Source organism: Anas platyrhynchos, chromosome 1, assembly GCF_047663525.1.
Source record: "Anas platyrhynchos isolate ZD024472 breed Pekin duck chromosome 1, IASCAAS_PekinDuck_T2T, whole genome shotgun sequence".
Lineage (NCBI taxonomy): Eukaryota > Metazoa > Chordata > Aves > Anseriformes > Anatidae > Anas > Anas platyrhynchos.
Genome location: NC_092587.1, coordinates 11,342,216 through 11,363,499, shown reverse-complemented (window position 1 = coordinate 11,363,499; position 21,284 = coordinate 11,342,216). Strand labels below are relative to the sequence as shown.

General features: G+C 36.7%; 1 protein-coding gene across 3 annotated transcripts in view; it reads right to left on the bottom strand.

The window, feature by feature from the left end:
• Positions 1–12,357: 12,357 nt before the first annotated feature.
• The window catches only part of SEMA3C (semaphorin 3C), a 152,098-nt gene continuing 143,171 nt past the window's right edge, over positions 12,358–21,284 (bottom strand). For all 3 annotated transcript variants that reach the window (XM_038181280.2, XM_005016705.6, XM_021270344.4), the window contains exons 16-18: positions 21,120–21,187; positions 17,846–17,976; positions 12,358–15,896 (exon numbers count right to left, since the gene is read on the bottom strand). In XM_038181280.2, the coding sequence (XP_038037208.1) occupies positions 15,483–15,896; positions 17,846–17,976; positions 21,120–21,187 (613 nt within the window). In that variant the 3' untranslated portion in view covers positions 12,358–15,482. The remainder of the gene's footprint in view (positions 15,897–17,845; positions 17,977–21,119; positions 21,188–21,284) is intronic.

The following is a 21,284-nucleotide window of genomic DNA, read 5'->3' as shown; positions in this document are numbered from 1 at the left end:
CTCCTCAAAGAAATAAGAACCAAGACGTTACATCAGAAGTTATCTGTGTTGTAAACCAGACAAGGTGCCAAATGCTGGACTTGTCCAAGGTTTCCTCTCTGTTTATGTTTGCAAAATACAAGTGTGGATGTCCTGAAGATACAGTTTCCGTTGACCAGAGGAGAATACTGGTTGTCTCTATCTGATCATCACATCAAAATCCATCATGTTATGGAAGTTTTTGGTAACAATTTTAGGATTAGGATTTAATCTTAAATGTTAGCCCTTTAGTACGAAACATTTCTTATGAACTTTTCATATATATAATTATCATATTTGTCTTGTCACATGTTTTAAATAAGAAATCTCTACCTTTGACTACTGGATGAATTACTTTTTGGCATACCTGTCTTTTCCTGAAGGACAGAAAGTTTTGAAAAACTTTACCCATACAAACTAAACTTGGCATGGAAATGATCCTGTGGGGAGCCGGTACAGTAGTGAAGGCTTTTGTGTTGCTGCATTTTAAATATTGATTTAGAAATTTGTATCCATTATTCAAATTAGCTCTGCAAATATGCTTCACAGCAAGTCTTGCCTGATTGAAGCTTGGCATGTAGAATCTTGGCTTTCCTTCTGAAGACTAAGCTTTCATGCTGACTGCCTGAAGGGCAGGGAGAGAGTTTACAGGCTTGAGGAGGTAGTAGAGGCATGTTAAAATGACAGATATACAACATGTATTAAACCTCTTCCATTATTGGCTTTCCCAAAGTAGATTTCACAGGCAGTGGCTATCACATGATTTCATGTCCAGTTGCTGACTCACCAGGGATCACACGTAGCTGCTCATATATAAAATATTCTGTTGCTACTTCTGTCTTCATTGCTCTGTTTCCTCCAGCCATGAGCAGTGAAAGCTGACATTTTCTTCGGACAGGCACATACAACTAGCAAACAAAACACACAGGACACAAACCTGTTAAATAAATGCATTTTGAAGACAGATGCTGCACACCTGGGATGATTACATTATGCACACATAAAAATAAATAAATAAATAAATATATATATAAATTGCATCACCTGATAAGGCTGGTGCTCTTCATTACATCATATGCAAACACACTGGATATTGTACACTGCCTCACACCCTCCTCACACATTTCTTCTGCCTTGATAACCGCCCACAACTTTGGTAATGTCTGTTTTCCATCTCTGTGCATGACTGTACCTGAAATCCCCAGCTACAGGATGGTAAGGTTGGATAACTGGTAATGATGCAAAAGAAACACATTTGGGAAATAACATGTCCCATGGCACTTCAAGTGGGCACAGCCCTATTCTCTTGATCAACTTTCCCATTGAACTCAACAAAACGAAAGTGAGAGGAATAGGGGGAAAACCCTACAAGCATGCATTGGATGCACTCCGCCTTTCCCTTCTGTGTGACTCAGCCCTGTATACAAGATTGGTAATGTCTCTAACTACCCTGCAGGACTTTTGCTTGAAGAACTCCACACTTCATCACAAAAACTTAATGTACAGAGCTTTTCCATTCAGGTTGTTAGCGATTTACTTAATGTGTGCCAACAGTGGTGTTGAAGCACTGGCATGGCATGTTGAAAGGGAGAGCTGAAATGCGTGAGAGTGGGTAACCAGGATGCAATGGCAGCCTGATGCACCCTGTGTGAAGGGCACAAGAGTTTTTAGGCATTGTTGGTTTATGAGCTTTACAGAATTAGGAAAATGATTTGAAAAGATTCACAGATTTCTTGGCAGGATTGAGGCATTTTAATACCTGTGATAACAAAGTATTAAGTTGACTTTGACTCATTTTCCAGGTCATGGTCCCCAGTTTCTGGTTGTCAAGGTGGGCCTCAGATACACTCTTTCCTCAGGCAGCAATCCTGTCTTCCAGAGGTTAAACCTTCACTTACAGGGCTTTCAAAACCCAAATATTCAAAGACAAATGAACTCTGACGTACTACTTACATGTATGAATCCTAGTCATTTTAAGGGGTGTTAACTAAGGATTAGTCAGCTGGATCTTGGGCCCAAGGTCAAGTTGCTCTGGCTGTAAAGAGCACTGAAAATGCAACCCCAGGATGATTTACCTATCCATACCATCAAACCAAAAAGAACAACTAGAAACTATAACCCAAAGCTAGAATATATTGGATGCCATTTAAATAGTATAAGCTTGGATAGCAGCTTATTTGTGAGTTAATGAAAATGATTAACTGGTCTGCTTTCAAATAGGTTGCCTGCTCCAGCTCCCACAAATTTATTGGAGATCATTCCATTAATACAGTCAATGTTGGCTCAGGACCTTTTTGCCTTAAAGAAAGATTTCTCACAAATAAATAAATAAATAAATAATTCTATCTCATTCTATTTGGAGATTGAATATTGGAAACCAGTAGTTTTTAAGGCGGTAGGCATTAAGTAAAGCTCCAAATAACACCTCTCAATATTTTTTTTTACTCTTTCTTGTATGCATTTTTCTACTGAAAATAAGTGGTTTGTAGTCAAAATTTAATAAATGTACCAGCTTTCAACATTTGGAGAAAAAATAAATTGTACACTTCACATATTGTTTAGCTCTGGTGTGGTCATTTGATTCCTGAGGAATGAACACAATATGTGTGTGTAGGACAAACTCTTCACCCTAAGAATTCAATATAGCAAACACCAGCTGTTTAAGGTTTTAGCCAATAGAACAGGAGGGAAAAAAAAAAAAAAAAATAGAAAGATGTACTTACAGCTGCATTAGCACTTAATACCATGAATTTCTTTCAGACTCAGAAAAAAAAATTGACCTTTAAGAGTAGCAAACTTGGACTTCAAATGCAAAACATGGCTTGATTATGAAAGCTCTGATATAAAACAGGTTTTATTCTTATAATGCTTGTCAAGTCCTTGGCTTGGAACTGCAAAGCTCTTTGGTTACTATGCTTTTCCAAGCAGACGATAAATCTGCCTGCTTTGTGTGGCTTGATGTGACAGCATGGCTCGTGCAATTCTTTTAAGCAATGAAAATATGCCTGAGACCACAAGATTGTGTCACAGATAAAGGAGCTCCTTCCTGCATTTTTTTTTTCTTCACAGTGATGCTGAGGGGATTGAAATGCTCCTTGCCCATGCACATATGGTCATTTATTGATTGGCTCTACGGATCCAGTTACAGCAAATGACATTATGTGTCCTTCTCCCTAGTTAGTTAATGAAATCCCCTTGGGCTGCCTTAATTTCCATATTGAAGTGGTGGTTTGCGCGTAAGTATAATGACTAGTGCTGAAACAATCCTTTTAAAAGCAGAGGCATAAGGCCAAAGGCCATTTCCTACAATTAGATAATATAAAATCAAGTTTTATCAGATGAGTTACTGTGGTCATAGAGATATGACCTAGGTTAATCTATAAGAAAAGACATTAAGATTTTACACCCCTTCTGCCTGTAGAGGTCTGGCATCTGGGAAGGGTGGAAAAGGCAGTTCCTGTGAACATCTCCTCAGCAGCATGTAAAGGCTGATGATCCATGTGTATCCTCCAGAGTCAAGTGACTTGGTTCTGCCTGCAGCCTTGCCACGGTCCTGCCCTATGACTCCTTCTGCCTTTTATCTACCTTGTTGACCTAGATGGAGGCTGTCACATATATCTGAACAGTGGCAAGAACAAAGGACTTCTGCTCTTGCCTAGCACCTGTAAATGCTATTTTAGCGAAAACATGGAGGTGGTTGATACTCTTCAGTTAGAATCCATTGACTTTCATACAGAACTAAGGAAAGAGGAAAAATGAACCTGGTGAATTGCCTATGTCCGTCCCTGTGCATGCCCCTGCATGAACTGGGGTGTAGCAAGTCTTTCAGCTGATCCATGGTGTCCATGTCCTTGCTTTTGTTCTCTTCCAGTGCCTGCCACTTTGGTCATCCCAGGAGGCAGCTATACTGAAGTTTATCTCATCTGGTGTTATATGTCCTTAGCTATTATGCTAGCACATTACACCCTCTTGATAACTAATGAACAAAAAGAGATACCTGTGAGTCATGATTCCTCTAAGATACTTAGGGCTTATTTTGTGATGAAACACAGCTGACAAAGGTTTGATTCTAACCCTTTAGTCAAGGAATTGAAAGACATAACTTATACGGATGTTGTCCATCAAAATATTTGCTGGGTTTAAGGCTTCCTAGAACTAGAAAGTTTGGGTTTTTATTTTGGAATTAGTATTTCAAGCTTCTACGTCTTTCATGGGACCTAACTTCAGAATTGTCTATTCAGTGTGTTGCATCTGGCTTTAGATGCCTTCATCTGAGTGATTTCATGACCAAGCTGACACCTCATGGCCACAATCAGCTAAGATTCATCTGTCCACATCCAAGTACACCAGTCATCTAAGCCCTTGGAAGTTTTGATGATTTCCACAACAGATATTATTCCAGTTGCAAAACAGGAGCCTGTAATTATTCTCAGATTATGTGCAACCCCAGGTAAACACATCCAGAGCAGGAACTTCTCTTTGCATGGAAAAGAGAAGAAAGGGAAGAGGAAATCTCATGAGCCTTAATAACATAGTGCTCATGATTGTCAATCAACAGAGAAACCAGCACTCTGCATTCTCTGAGTGGAAGGTGTCCCTGCCCATGGTAGGGGGGTGGGGGTGGAATTAGATGAGCTTTAAGATTTATTCCAACTCAAACCATTTTATGATTCTATGATTCTATGATTGATACCTCGCTTTTATACCCATACCACTGAAAATTCAATCCAGAGCCTCAGTCTAGTTACTATAACATGCAGCAGCCCAAAGATGTGGCTTGTGATTTGCTCAACACCTCTCTTGCTCAAGAGGGTGGACTGACAGAAACAAATACTACATGAATGAATCAATGCATTCTGACAGTTTCTTCTGCAATCGCTTTAAACTTACTCATCCAGAAAGTGTATTAATGTTTATTTGAAAGCCCTTTGACCTTGTGAAGGTATTGTTTTCCTCAATAGACAGGGCAATAAACAGCTGCAACAATATTTAACTTAACAGAAAAAGTGTTTTCTTTGTATCAGTTTTCTTGTGTGTGTGTTTTCTCCAGCCTGTGGGCTGCAAAAGACATGTATTCATTTCTTTAATTTTCAGACTGGAGTGGAGAGTTTCTGTTAAACTGCAGACATACAACCACATTCATGGCATTGGCTAAACTGCAATCAGCTTACTTGTGGTACCGAAAGTCATTGTGTGGAGGAAGGCATGCTGTTCCTGCAGGATTCTCTGCAGTCAGCTAGCATGTATCAGCAAAGGTCTGGTTCATCTTCCCCAGACTAGCTATAAAATACCATCAACTGCTTGCTTACAAGCAGACTATGAGGACCATGTTGGTACATGCTGTCTTCATTTGCTGTAATTCATTTTTCCAGCAGTTCAAAGTCTCTTTTTATCTTTGTGAAAAGGCCAACATGCAATTTGGAGTCAGTGATGATAAGAGAAGTTGAAAATAATTGGAGGTTAAATATCCCCTGAGACTTGCATTTTCATTTCAGCTGTTGCTCTGCGTGTGTAGCTGTTTGTAGAACAGAGTGATAGCTGTTTGTAGAATAGAGTGTGAGATCTAGAATGACACATTTATTTTGAATTGCAACCAATTCTCTGACCAGTCAAATTAAAATATAAATTCAGGCTGCACACAAATGTGTCTACAGCTCTCCCATATTACTTGCATCACGTTTCTTCAAGTTAATGGACCCAAGTGAGTTGAAAACAAACAAACAGAAAAGCACAGAAGTGTCCTTCAAAGAGAGTTAGGGAGTCCAAGATTTGTAGTAGAAAGGAAAGTTAAACTACACAACTGATACAAATTCTTATATTAAGACAGACAAAATAACCTTCAGAGAAACAAACAAACAGAACAAAACAAAACAAAAGGATATTGTCAAGTAGCAGTACCCTGTGGCAATGGGGATTTTTAAAATGTGCATTAGTTTTATTTTTTGTTCTTAAAATCATCTTAATATTTAGTTAATAGGGCATTGTTAATAGTTTCAGGTCCAGGGCTAGACTGTAGAACTGACTCATTTAACAATCTTTAAGCTAAAACTGAGCTTCAAGTACTCACTGATCAACAGTGAGGAGAATATGAGCCATATGCTTGTTAACGTAATACAGAAGTGTACTCTAGCACCATCTAGCCAACTTAAAAGGCAACTTCAAATCAGCAAATAGGTTCCTACTGTCCCATATCATCAAACCGGCGGTAATGTCATCTGTGTATTGGTGGGTGTGGGTGGACTGAACAGCACTGCCAGGTCAGCCAGGATTGCAGTCATGCACATCTAGTTTGATTCAGAGCTGTATCCAATCCTGAAAAAATGGGTTCTTTCTATAAGAGAGAACCTTGAATGGCATTTAGCCATTTTACCTTATTCAGGGTGAAGGGAATAATTCAGTTATTCAGGAATATGAGTGTTTTGGTGTATGGAGATGACTCAGAGCAATAACTTTATCACAGTCATGACTAAGATTTGTCAAATAAAATGAACGCTGCTCTATATTTTAATTTCTCTTTTACTGTATAATAATGGAATCCGAAAGGAATTGAATTTCTTTAAAAATAATTAAAATAATTAATTTTCAAAAAATATATTTTTTAAAAATCTTGATATTACTGTGTTATTTCTCTCTCTCTCTCTTTTTTTCTTTTTAAAAATATTTTCTGAGTGTTGTCTTACTGCTTTATGTTTGTGATAAGGCAATTGATTTTGTATATGTCTTTGTATATGATTACTATGGCTATAGTAACCTAAAATAAATAAAACAGAAACTAAGTGTTCTTGTCAGTGACTTGGAATGAATTTATAGAGAGGATATAGAGCACCCTCAATCAGGTGGTGAGAAAGATTTCAAATGCAAAAGACCCTGGACATAGGAAAAAGGAGGCAAAGAACACTTCTCAGAAAGTCAAATCCCACAGGCTTTTTTCAGACCTCACTCTTCGAAGATGAGTAACTAACATCAGCAGGAGTTTTCACCAGAAAACTGGCCTAAGAAACTGAGCAGGAAGTACATTGGACTGGGCTGCAGTTTAATGTGTCATCAAGGAAATACTTGCTGGATCTTTTCGAAGATATGGGGATGGGAATTGGGCATGTGTTAGACAAGGAGTTTGACATTGCACAAGACGCAGGGTATTTTACACTAAAGTGACTTGAATTCTGGATCTGTCAAGAATTACATGTTTTCTGTTCCTTTCAAGTAGCTAAATTTCAAGTGCGATGTCTGATATGTCTGAAAGACTTTCTTGTTGGTGAAATACAGTTGTGCAGCATGCAGAAAACATTTACAGAAACTCTTCTCCCATTTCACAGCTGAAAGAGGTCACTACCAAGCAAAATCAGTGTGCTCCTGGTTATTGCACCACCTCTTCTCATGCTGAGTCTTTCTTTAGGATGCTGATGAGTCCCAAAACCATGTAGCTTAGTGCTTTGTCCTGGTAAATGGGCTTAAATAATGGCCCAGACACAATGGTTACTTTGCACAATTCTGGTGATGAAAAGCAGCTGTGAACTGACTTAATCAACCAGTTAAATGGTGTTTATGACTGTTTCAGCTTTCTGGAACAGCACAAAGTAGCTGCAGTGAACCAAGAGAGAGGCCCAGAGTTGCCAGTTTGAGGCAAAGTAAGCAGACTGCATCATCTCCCTTCCCGTACTGACAAGTAAGGCAAAACCTGGTGTAAATGGGACTAGGGGAATGCAGCATCTGGCAGAGTGTGACACTGTCTGCCACACTCAACTCTGCCTTCACCAGCCAGTAACAGCTCAGTCAACAGCAGTTACTTCAGAGGTTTCCCTCAGAGTGAGATTTATTCTTGGCATCCAAACCTGAGTGCTCTCAATTCAGGAAATCTTGTACCATTTCCAAGATTTCTGCTGGCTGACTTTACAGTTGGCTGGAGGATACAGGGGAAGTTTCTGTTCAGCTTATATGGTTTTTGCCATCGTGTCGTTAGCTCCTTTCAAAATAACAGCTTGCCTTCTTGACAGGAACGAATAAACTGGCAAGGCAATTCTTTCTTTGTTAGTCTCTAACTGGTCTCCAGCAACACTAGAAAATATACTGTCTCTAACTCCATGTAGGGATCCTTGGCCAATTTGTACCACACCACAACAGGTCCCATGCTGGGAGACAACTAGGCTGCTCCAGAGGGCCATGTGGTCACCAAATGGCAGTAAATATGACCCCCTACTTCTGGAGCCCTGGGAAATCCATCAGGTATGTTATTCTCTGCTTTAACCACTTCCTGATAGCCCACTCCATACATTGCTAGGTGGAGGACACAGCACAAGCAAGATCCATACATGGGATAGATCCATACGTAGGTAAATATCTAATTCTAATTCTTAGGAATCTTAGAAGGAGAAGAAAACTTGTGAATTACTTTTGTCTTGAATATGTGAAGGAGGCACCTAGTTTTGTTTCTGTGATAATAAGGGTGATCTTCAACTTCCATGGCAAAGGCGTTTGATCTTTCCACAAACAAACAAACAAACAAAAAATCTTAGGAACATTCTTTATAATCATTTGGATAGATTGGACTAATTCTTTTGATTATAAACCTTTCTGAGTTACAAAATAATTTATCTTCACAGAAATTTGACAGAATCTATTTGTGACTGGCAATCTGTCAAATAGATTAAGCCTGTGCAATACCATCTATTGATATTTCACTTCTCCACCCTCTGTTACTTCAGGTCCCCTAAAGCAAAGTCTTTGAGCCTGGATGCAGTAACAAAACAACACCCAAGCACAAATATCAATGCAACTCTTAAACCATAAAAAAATAGTACACAAATGTCGAATGTGACATTCTACTACATACATTCTACTAAGTGATATGTTTCTGATGTTTGTTCTTAAGCTCTACTTACATCTTAGAGATTCTTCTTTTGTTGTTGTTGTTGATTATGATGTTGTCATTTTGTGTTGTTTTTAGCTGACACCTTGAAGCAGAGAAGCTTGATGAAACCAACAATATGGGACATCTGTTGAAGATTATAATAGGCAATATATTTAAGAGTATTAGAGTGAACAGGGTTTGTAACTAAAACAGCTAAGTTAAAGTAGCTCTTCTGAGTTTGAGTTTGGCTGAGGAAAGGTAAGGAAATATAAAGGAGATGATACAGAAAAGGAAGAGAGCATTAGAGAAAGAAAAGCTTTTAGAAGAGGAAGTAGTTGATTTTCAACAAAAACTGAGAGGAGCATAAAAGCTCTTTGAAAGCTCTCAAATCCTTACTGTGAGCAGTTAAACGACATTAATTTGGGTGAACTTTAACTGTAAGTTCCTAAGCATCAGGCCTTCAGAAATGAAAGAATAATATTTCCCATCATCTAACAACATGCAATAGCAATTCGTATTCTATTCACAGCGTTGACACAAAACGTGTGGCATGTTGTATTGCTTTGTTTCTGGAGTCCTGTTCCTCTCTGTCTGTCATTCTTAGCAAAGTTTTAAAAATGCAAACTTTATTTATTTATTATTTAATATTATACCAACTTCTGAAACTGTTTAGACAAATATCATAGATAGCACTATATGCAATGTTATTTTTATAATAAATGTTATATCTTATTAGAGGAAAGGCCTGACAGGATGTCCTGGACATTATGTCCTAAGACATGAACTTGAAAGCAAGTATAAACCCGATGTCTCTTAGGGATCTTTGAGACAGAGAGAGAGAGCAGATACTGGAAACAGAACTACTGTTAAGTGCCAAGGAACAACAACTATCCAAAAGAGTTGTGAACCTAAGGTTAAATAAATGTATTTCTGCTTACTCTTTCCCCATGCTACATGTTGCTGTACAAGTTGCTCAGCTAGAAAACAGTCTTTCTTACTGACTCTCATTTCCCACAGATAACAACACTGACCATTTTTTAATTTGCTCCTTCTAAAATCCTTTAAAATAGTTTCAGGACTTTTAAAAATGTTGGATAGTTTGAAACCCCTTGGCCTAAACAGTCTTGACTGTAGAGCTCAGCAAACATTCGTTTTCATTTATAAGGCTGGCATTCAAATCAGCAGTAATGAAGCTGATACAGTGCTAAGAATACATGAATGCTGTTTGCTCTGTAAAGCAGTATATAGAATCCAATAATGAGTCCTGGGATACAAGACAGTCTATCACTGTAAAGTAATTATTTGTTGACTGCTGAGCCAGCTGTGTTGAATTTGCATCTTATAGTGTTCAGAATGCCAAGACATCTTCAAATCTCAGTCTCTAGTTTAGATCAGACATGTTAAATGCCAGCACATTTTTATTACTTATGCTATCTTAGTTTCCTGATGGAAAAAAAAAAAAAAAAAAAAAAGAGAGAGAGAGAGCAGAAAAAGATAATTTAGAAAATGAGTGATTAGAAGAAAGGGCTTTTGTGGACCAACTTGGGGTGCGGGAGAATGGGTTTAACAAGCTGGCTGCAGCTCAAAGAATAAAGCAATATTGGTCTCCCAAGACCTAGTCCATTGCTTTAGACAAAAGTCACAGTGTCCTAATCTGTTTTCAGTTCCACAGAATTAAAGCCACTGACTTAATTCTAGAGACAACAATTAATTCCATAAGCATTCTTCAGTATTGGGACCCATCCTGTTGTTAGTGGTGCCTCCTATGCATGCAACATTTTTCACTGGTTCCCTTTTGGCTTTTGTGGATATGTAGAGGAGGATGTGCCTAACACTGCTCTTCTGCTCCTCTAGGGATCCTGCAGTCACACACATCGCAATAGACTGTATAAGTAAAAGTGTGTGCGGTTCGCATTCTGCTTTCAATGAACAGGGCTTGGCATTAGAAAAGAGAAAAGAAAATGAACTCACACATGAACAAAAAAAATTAATAATAATAATAAAAAAAATCCAACAAATCTGAAAGACAAGGAAGAAAGCTTAGGTCTTTGAAAATCTCACATGTGATGTCCTGAGAAGTCATTTGTTTTACCACTGCCTGGAGCTAAGAAATCAAAACAATAAGTGGTTGAACCATTATTATACAGAAGGTGGGGAAAAAGAGAAGGGGGAGAGATCATCAAAAGACTGGACAGGGTTTAAAGACAGAGGATTAGATCCGTGAAATGTGTATCAGAGTGTTGAACTCTGTAAATGCCTAGCTTTTAAGTCCCTGACTTTTAGAGCCTAATCATTTCCTACAGCACTTGGGAGTGCTCAAAACCTCAGCTTCAGACCCAAACTGGCCTGAGTGCAGGTAACTTATCCAGTGTCAGCACATCTAGGAGCCAGCCAGTACGGAAATCCTGGAGTGAGGTAATCTTATCCTTCTCACACCTCATAAAGTCTTGCAGGAGTCTATCTATTTGGGAAATCAAAATCCAGGTTTAACGATCCAGAACCTTGTTGTGAAGGTCAGCATTTGTGACATTAACATTTTAATTATTATCCCCCCAAAGCAGGTCCTATGTTTTCTTTTTAAAACCCATCTGGAAAAAATGAAGACAAGAAGACCAATTATAACACTGCTTGGGTGATGCAGGAAAAAGGAGTGTACTGTAGGTGTCAGGTAGGTAATTTTGCTCTAAGGACAAGCCAGGAAACAGGAGAGAGCTGCAGCTCCCTAAGGTGCAGCCCCACCAGCATGCCTTCCCTACGGAGCAGTTTTGCAAATGCATTGAGTCCCAACTGAAAGAAAAAGCTGAACAACACAAATTTTCATTTGCAGGATTCCACAAAATGTATTTTGTTGTTGTTGTTTGCTTTGTTTTGTTTCCAAGTGAAATAAAAGCAAAAAGCCTTTACATTTCACTCCCCTTTTTAAAAGTCAGACATTTCTTTATGTCATACTTAGTAGAAAACCATTTATTTATTTTATTTTATTTTATTTTATTTTATTTTATTTTATTTTATTTTATTTTATTTTATTTTATTTTATTATGAAAAACTGTTGACTTGTTTATATGTAGAATCTTTACAAAAGGTCTTTTCTGAAAGAATTTAACATTGACTCCTCATATATGCCTGGAAATCACTGTGGCCTAGAGCAGAACTCAGAATGTACCAGATGTAATACCTTATACAGCAAGTATTTTCTTTGACTTGTTTAAGTAAGCCTATGGGCTTGTTCTTCAGATAAAGAAATGAAGTTTCTTATTTTTAAAACATATCTGTAAAGGAGAAAATAAAATAAATTAAAAAAAAGTTGTTGCAACACACTTTATTTTGTCAGGCAAATAATATTTTAGATATTCAATTAAATAACACTGTTAAACTACATTTTGTTCTTTCTTACACACTATATAATGCATATTCACTGTAATGACAGTTTCATCATGCTAGGAACTTTTACACATACCTACAGTTTTTAAAAACAGGATTTTCTTAATAAAACACGCATATCTACAGTAACAACAACATCTGAAAAGAACACATTGTTAGGTCGAGATTTCAGCAAACTTTACAAACTACACAAAATAATAATAACCAAAAAATATCAGTACAAGGTGAAGTTCTTAGCAGAGAACATATCTTTACATTTTGTGAAGTTATGCCTAGATGTCTTTTTGCTTTTGTATTTTTTAAGAAATAAAATTATATACATAATTTAGTAATCCTCAAAATAGGAAGTATTAAATAGCACAAACAATATTACAGTCCTAAATTTTGGTGTTACCTACAGTAGAGGGGCTACTTTAAACAAATAAAAATTGAAGTTTATCTACTCTGTACATTCAGGGCCAAACCCTCAGCTGGTAGAAACCACAGTAGCTAAATGGACAGCAAGGAAGTTACATTAGTTTATACCAGCTGAGGGTCTGGCTCCTGACTACTCTATACACAGGGGAAGGCTGCTAAAGCATGGAAGCTTGGACCAGTTATGCACTGACAGCAACTTATTATATATTTGCTGAAGTTTTCATGCAGCAGGAAAAATGTTAGTTTAAGTATAATCCCTTAAACAGTCATACCATAATAATGGTATATGAAGCAGCTTTAAAAATATTATTTTATAATCATATGAAACTGAGCTATGCTGATTGTTTTAACGGAATCCCTTATTGCCAATATTCTATTAGAAAACAGTGTAACTATAATTTCTGAGGCCTAATGGGGGCCTATTAAAATATCACCGTACCTAACCACTTAAGGAGTAAATTGCACCCTTAAATACTTATTAATCACTGTATTCCATCTGGAAACAATTATGATCCTCACAATAGACATTAATATTACACTGACTCTGCAGTGAATCTGCTGGGGAAATAAGAGCATGGCAGCATACAGAGCATATGCACTAATGTCATTCTAGGAGGTAGTTTCATTTTGTGGCACTCAATTTTTGGTTTGTAACTTACACAATCCAGAAGGTTTTTTTTTTCTTTTTTTTTCTTTTTTTTTTTTTTTTTTACCAGAAAGTATTTTTTTCACCAGTTCTCTAGGCTGGTTCCAAGATTGCAGAAATCAAAAAGAAAATTTACCCATTGGTTTCCGTGTGAAGGACCTTAGATACCAACATCTGCGTACTTCAGAAACTTCTGTTTAGGCCTTGGCTGAGGAAAACACTTAACTACTTGGTAACATACAATCAGGCATTGCCATCCCCTTTGAAGCAAGCACTAAGCATGTCCAAGAGCATCAAAGCATCAAAGGGTCTTAGGTTCAAGTGTTCAAGTAGTTTGATAAATCATGACCCATTTCCCAGCTATTCTGCATCAGGTGGTGACAATCTGACATATCAAACTATGGTATCACCTTAATAACAGAGTTAACTCCATTGCACTGGATCTTAAATCACACTGGCTGAGGTGTCTTCCTACATCCTGTAGAGTTGTGCCCAGTATAGAATCGAAATAATGCCCAAGAGTTACAACTAGCATCCATTAAATTTTTCAGAACTGTGTTTTAAATACAGTATCCATGTTACTGGCTTGAGCTAACTTTTTCTTACCTGCGCTGGGCTCAGAAGTTATTATCACTAGGTGATTTTTTAGAAAGTGTATTTATTTATTTATTATTCATTTATTTATTGAACAGAACATAGTTAATTAGCTTATATTGTTGCATACCATCATAAAAATATCACGTAATAAAAGTTTTTCTAAGGTAGTCACATACATTTAAACCCTACTGTCTATTTCCTGTAAACAAACCCAGTGGCTTCCAGAACACTCTTACAGAATAAAATAATGAACATTTGTCCCTATTTTTTGGCATCAGTGTTGCTCAAAAGGACGCGATTGTTTTGCCCAGGCTAGATGATGCACATGTAACCAATTTTCAATGACATACTTCATTAGACATGACAGCTGCTTCTTAAATAAAAATATTTCTATTTAAACATCTCTCTCAAAATTTTAGTTTTTTGACCCAAACACATTTTTTTTAGTTTTTATTTTTTTTTCTTCTCCTGATCTTCTTTTCAGCAGAAAACCAACCAACCAACCAAAAAAAAAAAAAAAGGAGGAAGGTATAAAGACTGAAAGATGAAAATGCTTTAATTCTAGTAATTCTAGATACTATATTTGCAACTTTGAGAAACCAGCTGAAAAAATAATGTTTTGAAATTTTCAAAGACATTTCTGACTTGCTTCTATATTGTAGACCAAATAAATTGTGAAGCAGATTAAATACAATTTTTGAGTAAACATTGTACTGTATACCCACATTCTGACCTTTGAAAAAAACTGGAGTGTAATTCTTTGAAAATAGCTAAAATACCCAAGACACTTAGGTGTTTTTCAAAATTGTATGTATAAATGAACATTCTTATCTTAGCTTGTGCCACTTACAAAGCTATGTCATGTTATAGGACATCTTATAAAAATCAATATGAGCAGAGATATTTTAAGTTACATTCCAGACTCATTAATTTATTACAACTCATACTATGCACAATAATCAGTGTTTCCTCTGATAAAGTATATAAAGCTTTTTTCTCTTTTTCTTCTACTCATTCCTTCACTTGACCTTTGAATGAATGAAACATTTCTACTATATTTGCTTCCTATCTGCACACATTCACATGATTTGAACAATGAATGAAAGCTGTAAACCCAGTATAGAACAGTAAACAAGTAGAAACTCATGTTCATGAATGCAGTGCAAGGAAATCTTAGTACCATCTTACTTTGAGCTTGCATCTTAACCCAGATTCTTCCACCACCAATCTGTTTAGTACAGTTCCAAAGTTGCAAGATAATGCATTGATTTTGTAACAATTTCTGTTCAACAGTAATTAAATACTGAGATGTTGAATGTGAATCTGGTTTAAGAAGAACACTCAGTTTTGCTTCTAGGACAGATCATAATCTAGTGCTGTTAAGCATCTAGGAATGAAAATTCTCCACATCTTTTCTTTAGTTAAGTTACACTGCATTTTATTGGGAGGATGATACTTTCTGAAGCTTGTTGCAATATCATTTATTTCTTGTCATATTTGCTCAAATTTGTTCTCAACAGATAAATATAAGCCTCCTACAGTGAGGACAAAGATATCTCCTACTACAAAATAAAATTAAGATCCAGGCAACTGATTTCTTCTATTTCTACTTTTCCTGCTATTGATAAGGGCCTTTAGTTTACTGTAGTCCCCTCTCATCTTCTGGGATTCTTCCCTCTGCTGACTTTGCTGTCTACTGTCTTTGCAGTACTGGTTAATCATCTGCATTTCTGAGTGGCTGAAAGCTCCCACAAAGTCCTTTGGGTGGAACTGCAGTGCTCGCACTGAGCTGGCCCAGGTCCAAGGGGACCACTTGTCAGTCATGAAGGCCACCATCTCTGTATCTAGCACTTTGAAATTGATTTTTGCTAAGGTTTGCTTGAAGTTGTTCTCTGTTGCAATGCAGTGATAAAGCCCTCTGTCACTGTCTTGGACAGAGCGAATGAGAAGTCCTTGCTCAGTAGCTATGATCCTCTCATTCAGCTTGACCTAAAGGGAGGAAAGGCAGAATGAACTTTTTCAAGAATGCTACAGAACAACGCAGTATTGGACCTCCTGGCTAAGGCTTCAAATGCCTCTTTCTTTATTAAGGGTTTCTTAAATGTATTATATTTTGCTTTATCATGCATCACAGTGACCACCATTCCTGCTAATGTTAGGAGAGAACTTACCTCAAAGTAGGTTGTGTCACTTAAAAAAATAATTTTAATATTTGTATTCATTATGTTACAGTAGATTTGATTGGGATGAAGACAAAAATGTCAATCCGGAGACTACATGAAAGAAAAGTTTTTATAATGTTCAAGTACAGAAGCTGAGAAAATGAACTTTTATTTGCCAAGGTTATATCCCTGCAACCATTCCTTCCAGAATCAGACACTGCCGTTGAAACTTCATGGAAGACAGGTGCAGGATTCGGCCAAAGGTTGATCTGTCATTGAACCGAAGGTAGCTTCTGGTTAAATGTTTTGACTGGTAGGTTTCTGGGGCTAACTCCAAAGAACTGTTTTTGAACTGTGGAGTTTAAAGTCAGATAAAAAAGTTTTCTTCACAATAGCATCAGCTGGGACTTGGTTCATTGGAAACCTAGAGTAATTTTTCTACTCTTCTATTTTCCTTCTGGTTTCAGATTTTGGACAGTCCCAGGAAATAGTAACATCATCTGAAGAAAGCAAGTTATGATATTTTGTTGAGCTATTATCTGATTATAAATGACACTGCACGTATCTCTTAGCATATCAGTTGTGAAATAAAAATTAACCCACTGTGAAAGAATACCAGTTCTGGCATTTTAATGAATTATTTCTCTATTTTGCCACTGCACTTTGCATTATACCTGACCCTCTTGAGATCCAATGCATTTATTATGCTATTCTGTTATTGCAATTTTTTTTAGACATTGTAGAGGTAAGATTTTCAGCAACCCAAGAGATTCAGTTTAGCTTGAAAAGTAATTAATCTTGTCATTGATTTAGTTTGTTGCTACTTAAAACTGGATTGATTCTAATACTGTTATTGAACATCAGGAAAAAAAAAAAAAAGGAAGCTGTTCTTCTAAAGCAACAGGTTAAAGAATTTCACCTAGATTGGCAGGACATGGCTCTAGTCTTTGAACAGTGCACGAGAGAATCAGCATGAAAGACTCAGTAAGAGGCTTTGTAAGTCTTCTCTGATTTTGGAAAATGGCCTGATATGAGATTAATGCTTTTCAGTATTTATAATCTATCAACAGACACCATATTCATTATTTTTTTACTTACAAAAGTTATTCCTTTTTATTCATACAGTAACTGCCTTGGATTTGAAATGGAGTTTTCCACTTTAATATTACTTAAGAAAGACACATTCCTCATAAACAATCATACTGTATATTGCAGTGCTGAAACTTGAGAGCCTTAGAGAGTGCGGTAATGGAAAATGTGATTGCAGCATGGTGGGGAAATACTTTTGTCAATACGTGTTCTTGCTAAAGAAACCTTTCACATTTCTCCCACTTTTGCGTTTTATCTCTTCAATAGCACAGAAAGGCTGCTGCATGCAGACTTCTTCCTCAACTTTATACAGCTTATTGCTTTTATGCCTGTTTTCTCAGATCAATAGTAAGTCCCGAGTGCTGCAAACTTTCCATTTGCAATTAACAAGGTGTGAAGGAAAAATTTCTTAACTGGTTCCCTAAATTTAGGGTATTTTCTGATAACTATTCTGCTTTGATAGAAGTTGGCAGAGCTGAGGAGTTAAGTGCCTTCCAGTCATACTGAAATCTCTGCGTTGACTTATACAAGTAAAGTGCTGGCCAGTGTCCTGCATCCACACACATTCTTCAGCTTCAATGTAACTGGAGAGTCTGATGAAAACACAAACACCATTTTGCCTTGGTCTGGGATGTGGATTAGATACTGACTGAGGTCCCTTACTGAGCTATTGCTAACATTACTCACCTCTTTTCTCCTGTCATTATCTTTTTGTAGCAGCCATTTAATAGAAGCCTGAGGAGATTTGGGTGTACATTCAAGAAAGGTGGTGTTGTTTTTCACTCCGTACTGAACTGTTTCTGCTGCATTTCTGTAGGCTAGAAAGGAAAAGAAGACAGGTCAGAATAATGTAAATGCTAGTTTTATACAGAAAAAAACAAACTGTGTTTGCACTATTTGCAATACAGGTCCAGTGAGGTATATCTGATCCTAAAATAACAGATAATTAGTATTTTAAGGAACAGGATTTTCAAAGAAAATAAATGAAATGTAAAGAATCACAGCTAGTTCAAACTATTGGTCTTTACACTTGGACATGATCTTTTTTCTGAGAAACTCAATACCTGTGGGCTGGCAGGCAAATGTATATCTAGATGTTTCTATTGAGTTGAGTCCTGCCTGGAAAGCTCTGCTTGCTGATGGGGTAACTGATCTCAGGCATATTCTTCCCAGAAATACTTCATTCTCTACTAAGAAAAGACCACCTCTCTGGAACCATCAAAAGAAAAACAAAGTGTTTTTCTTCACACTTCACAGTTTACAAATTAGGGTAATATTGTTGTTGTGAATAAAAATACATAATGACCTAAATTAAAGACAGCTCCACCTATTACAGTGGTCATGCAGTATCACAGGGAGGCAAGAGAGGGCAGACTTGACTGCCAATCACCCACTTCTCTTACAAAGCCTCTCCTAGGAAAGGACCTGGTTCTAAATCTGAAAGTCAATAAATACTTAGGCCAGCAACTGAGAGCAGGTCAAATTTATAGCACTCCAGCAACACCTGGGCAAGTGCTGAGTATATGTCATCACTTAGACTTGTTGTGGCCCTTCATAATTGTGATAGATGAACAATTGGTTGTTACTGATAGGAACTTTCAGATTTTCATTGTTTGCACTAAATTATAGTATTTGTCCTGAAAACAGTATATTTCCAGATTTAAAAGCTTACATCATATATAAAATAAAAGTTATTATGTTTTTATTTATTTAGACAAAGGAGCATGAATACAAAATAATGTGAGAAATGCAGATACATAGAATTTTGTATGTTTAAAATCAGACTGTGGTTTTGCAGTCTTAAGACTGGTTTTGCTCACCCTGAATCTCCCATTCTTTTCATCCTTTTTTTTTTTTTTTTAATCAAATGATATGTGAAATTGTAATGATACTAAATGAAGGAGGTTTTTTTCTTTTAGTCCTTGCAAGTTCTTAACACATTTATTAAGTTGTAAAAAAATCAGTTGCTTTTTTTTTTTTTTTTAGGAGAATAATGTAGAAATATTTTGCATTCAAAGACCACAAACTAGCAAAGAGTTTGTCTGTGGGCTGGCTTGTCTGTAGCTGTGAAACATGGTAAGAATTAGAGCTGTAGCACAACTTATATACACTGGGACTAGGTATAACAAATGCATTTTAAAAAAATCTATTTAGTTGATCAATACATATCTAACTTCTTGTTTAGACCATCCTCCTACCACTTATACATGCTAAGAAAAAGAGAGAGAGAATACAAATGCATTTCTCTAGTGGCCATAAGGTATAAAACAAGTGTAGAAGTATTATAGTGTTTCATGGAACATTTGAAAAGTGGTATTACAAACACTTTAGTTCTTGACAATCTCTTAAAAATAGCAATGTGCTAAAAATGTTTTTATATACAAGCTGAGAATTCTAAGGCATGCAACCTATCATGCTTAAAGACTTAGTCTCAAGACTTCATAGTCTTCCTTATGAACTTTTAAGATTTATTCTCGTTGTCCAACTCTCTACCCTTTTGTCTTTTAGGTAGGTTTCAATTTTCTCCCTAGAATAATAGTTTTTCTATAAATGGCTTGAATTATATGAATTCCACGTTGCTGTTTCTTTTTCTTTTTTCCACAGGAGAAGATGCTGTCACCTACCTACACAATACTGCTGTCACCAAAACATCCTTTAAAATTGCTAAAACATATAAATCTATAAATACAGCCATATTAAAAAAAAAAAAAAAGGTCTGGAAAATAAGACTCCCGTGTCAAAGTTAAATGTTTATTTCCTCTCAGCCCAAAAAGCAGACAGCTGACATTCTCACATTTTCCACATGGAAAGAAGAGACACCCGTCCTTGGGATAGATAGCAGGTGGGTGGTAACTGCATATGCCCACAAGGTAGGACACAAAGATGTTCATGTACTTCATGTTTTAAAGCCTGAGCTTCAATATAAATATCTTAGAGCTCAGGTACATACTGAGCAGGTGGGGTCATCTTTTGTAATTAATCTGTTCAAGCAATCAAGCTTCATATAAATGACCTAATACTGAATCATGGGGAAAGACCCACTGGTACTGTGGGCTGGCAGCTAGAGAAGAGTTAGCCACATTTGGCCTGAAGGTTCTATGCCTGTCTGATTGTTGTGGTCTGTTTTCTTCCAGGAGATTCTTCTGGAACCCCAAAAAAAAACAACATTTAAGTGGAATTATGATTGACTGAACCTTTGACATGTAACTCTTTAAACATTCTTCTTTTATTCAATTAAAAATGTAATCAAAAATTTAGAGTGAGATCTATTATTTCATCTCCAGCTGGAACAGATGAGAACACACTTACTGAACACAAGCTCAGAAACAGAAGTGGAAGAAGTATCATTCTCTAACACAGGACTGTGGCTTGATGGCATAGTTTGCCACTCTCTGGCTCATACAGGCATGGGGTTAAAAAGGATTAAACTTCTTTTTTGTGTATCTACTCTGACTATGACTTTGGCCATATTTGGCTGGTGCCTAGAAATCTGATGAAATGAGAACTGGGAGGGCAGATCATTGTCTCCACTATCTATCCACATTGTGCCAGGCTGGCAAAAGAGTTGAACAGCTGTAAATAAGGAACTTTATAAAGAGATTTGAAGCCATTTGATTTTCCATGTAAAGGAAGAAATGAATAATGATAACTCAAAATGTAGGTCTAAAACCTCCTGTTTGCTGAAAGATGTTCCCCAAAACATAATATGGCCTCAAATTTACTGTACCTGTTTTTAATCAACACTATCAGCTTCTCATTTCATGTACGCTGAACTTTATATATCACAGTTCATCATTTTTTATCATATGTGCAGGTTTCATGTAATTGCAAGGAAAAACTTAGACTTGGAAAATAATTATGCTTTACCAGTAAACCACACAGATAATATGAGCTGTAATGAATCATATAAAGGAAAGCCATATGTTCTTTATATAGCACGAGGATCTCTAAATTATAGTACCTTTCAGGTTGAAACCTCGGCACTGAGTCAGAGGGTTTCCATGTCTCACATCTTGCCTGCGACTCCTCCTGAAATATTTTATAAACACAAACTGTTATTCCAAGGTAGGTACACAACAAATAAACTTTTTTTTTTTTTTTTTTTTAACCAGATTAGGTATCAGGG